Raw genomic sequence first — 2,530 nt, 5'->3', positions numbered from 1 at the left:
ATATATAAATAGATAGATAATTAAATAAATAGATAAGTACACTACAAGCGTAAACACACACTTCTTTGTTACCTAAGATGTCAGCAATTACACCATATTTTTGATTAATTCTTTTTTTCATAAAATTACCTACACTTACGTCACGATTTAGGCTATATATTTTCACGCTATTAAACTTAGGGGCTAAATATTTTAGATAAAAACCCTAATGTGGGAAAGAGACCATAAGTTGCTACCAACATCAAGAAACAAGATTGTCATAGTAAGGTAATTGGTATTTTGACATTCGCAATAAAGAATTTGACAAATGTAAACAAGAAAATAATTTTTTCATAATTTCATGCGGATGAAGCCGCACGTGAACAGCTAGTTTACCAATAATATTAATAAGACTAAATTACCCTGTCCATTAGCTCTCTGACTATTCCATTCCACTGTCCAGTGTCAGGATCCCATGCTCCGTACATATTGTCAGGGACTAATCGTAACGTATAATGGAAGCCAGCTCTAGCAGCCACTCGTGCTAGAAGATCTATACAGAAACCCTCGAATCTCGCGTTGCCTTGAAGGTTCCAACCTTCTTTTACCATCACGTACGGTTTCTCCTGGAATTAGAAGACCAATTAGCACCGTTGAAGGTACTCGTATATTATGTAAAAATAAGATCGAGCATTTTTATTTAGAGTGCTCGATGGGAGAGAATTTGTTTAATAGAAAATAGAAATTAGCTCTGGAAATTGTATGGAACCACCAGTTTTTGATGGAAGAATAGCATGTCGCTGAGAGGAGTGTAAAAATGCGCATATTAGAAGAAGTTTGATAGCCAGTGATGAAGAAATTGTGAAGCATAAGATTTATGCGAAGAGATAAACATACTAATATTATAGAAGCGAATGTTTAGATGGATGGATGGATGTTTGTTTGTGTTTATAGCCTAAACAGCTGAACGGATTTCAATAAAGTTTGGTAGAGGATAGTCTGGAAGAACACATAGGCTACTTGCATTTGTTAATTTGGACGAAAGCTAGTGATCACATAACAAGAAAGTATTAAGATAGAATATGGATGGTTACAAAGATAGAAGACCAAAGAAAGTATGGATGAGCATATCCTCTTTCAAACAATCCATACATACTTTTTTGTTTATGTCCCCATCGTCACATACGACGAGAGGATGAGGAGCAACAGATTATCGTGGTATGCACATGTTATGCACGCTATCTTTTTGCTTCTCAATTTCTAGACCACTGCTACTTTCAAACTTCCTCTTTTATCCTTAACTTTATTCCTTCTTGTCACACACATATCAGCCACATGAGCTCCTATCATCCGCTTTGTCCCAACAATCAGATCCAACAGATTAGCAGAATATCATATCATCACCATTTCCTCTATTCTAGACTACTGTAGGATCCTCCAACTAACTCTGTCATCCGTCATCTCAGTCACTTTCTTCTTGACGTCACCATTTACACAATCTATCTCTTTCCACGTCTACCTCTACCGGTGTACACACTCATAACTAACGTTCACCTTCTTGTTACATTCATCCCTCCTCATAACATGCCCATACCAAGATTACCTTTTACTCCTTGACTCAACCACTTATATTACATATACATACCTCGACAGTAACCACAGTAAGGGTGACATTAGGTGGAGGGTCACGTCTGTACGCTGCCGGGTCTGATAGCTGCAGACCAAGATCAGGGTCCCAGGTCCCAGCGAGCACCGCCCCGCCTCCCTCGCCCCCCGCCAGCCGCATTAACTGCAGCTTGAATTTGGTCCGGATCCCGTTGGAGAACTCTATAGGTCCAGTTAGACCGTGCGCTTGGATCTAGAATAAGACCATTGACTAAACTATCGCACAACTGTTTCGTCTCGATACTCTGAGCTTATATGGAGGTACACTACTAGATTGTTAGTTGTGCAACTAAACAGTTGAATCACGAAACAATCGACAATCGCACAACCGTTGTGCGATTGAGGATTGTTTTGTAATCAAGGTTGTAAGCTCAAAGAGTGTCACTTATACTGGGTCAGGTAAGTTTGCCATTACTTTTACTTATTTAAGAACTGTCGCCCGCAAACTTCGTTAGGACCACAGGACCACCCTTAGGCCATTTTGACGGTGCGGAATTTTAAAAAAGTAGCCTATAATATGCCCGTCTATGTCAGCTACCCATCAGTGAAAGTCCCGTCGAAATTGGCCCAGCGATCGGAGATTACCCGAAACAAATGCGGGTTGCGGACAGACAGACAGACATATTTTTAATGCGATTTTCGTTATCGGACAGACGATCCGATCTTACTTCTTACTAATACTATAAATGTGAAAGTTTGGATGGATGTTTGTTAGAGTTTGTAGCCTAAAAGACTGAACAGATCTTGATAAAATTTGGCATAGATGTAGAGGATAGTCTTTAAGAACAAATAGGCTACTTTCTTTTTGACCGACTTCCCAAAAGAAGGAGGTATTCAATTCGTCGGTATATTTTTTTTTTTTTTTTTTTTTTTTTTTTTTTTTTTT

General features: G+C 38.8%; 1 protein-coding gene across 1 annotated transcript in view; it reads right to left on the bottom strand.

Annotated features, from left to right (window-relative positions):
- Positions 1–401: 401 nt before the first annotated feature.
- The window catches only part of LOC106103894 (glutamate receptor ionotropic, kainate 2-like), a gene marked incomplete at its 3' end in the record, with an annotated part of 17,835 nt that continues 15,706 nt past the window's right edge, over positions 402–2,530 (bottom strand). The window contains exons 9-10 of the mRNA XM_013283804.1: positions 1,625–1,837; positions 402–605 (exon numbers count right to left, since the gene is read on the bottom strand). Coding sequence (XP_013139258.1) covers positions 402–605; positions 1,625–1,837 — 417 coding nt within the window. The remainder of the gene's footprint in view (positions 606–1,624; positions 1,838–2,530) is intronic.

The sequence above is a fragment of the Papilio polytes genome, unplaced genomic scaffold (genome assembly GCF_000836215.1).
Source record: "Papilio polytes unplaced genomic scaffold, Ppol_1.0 DF823693.1, whole genome shotgun sequence".
NCBI lineage: Eukaryota > Metazoa > Arthropoda > Insecta > Lepidoptera > Papilionidae > Papilio > Papilio polytes.
This window is presented reverse-complemented; position numbering and strand designations above follow the sequence as displayed.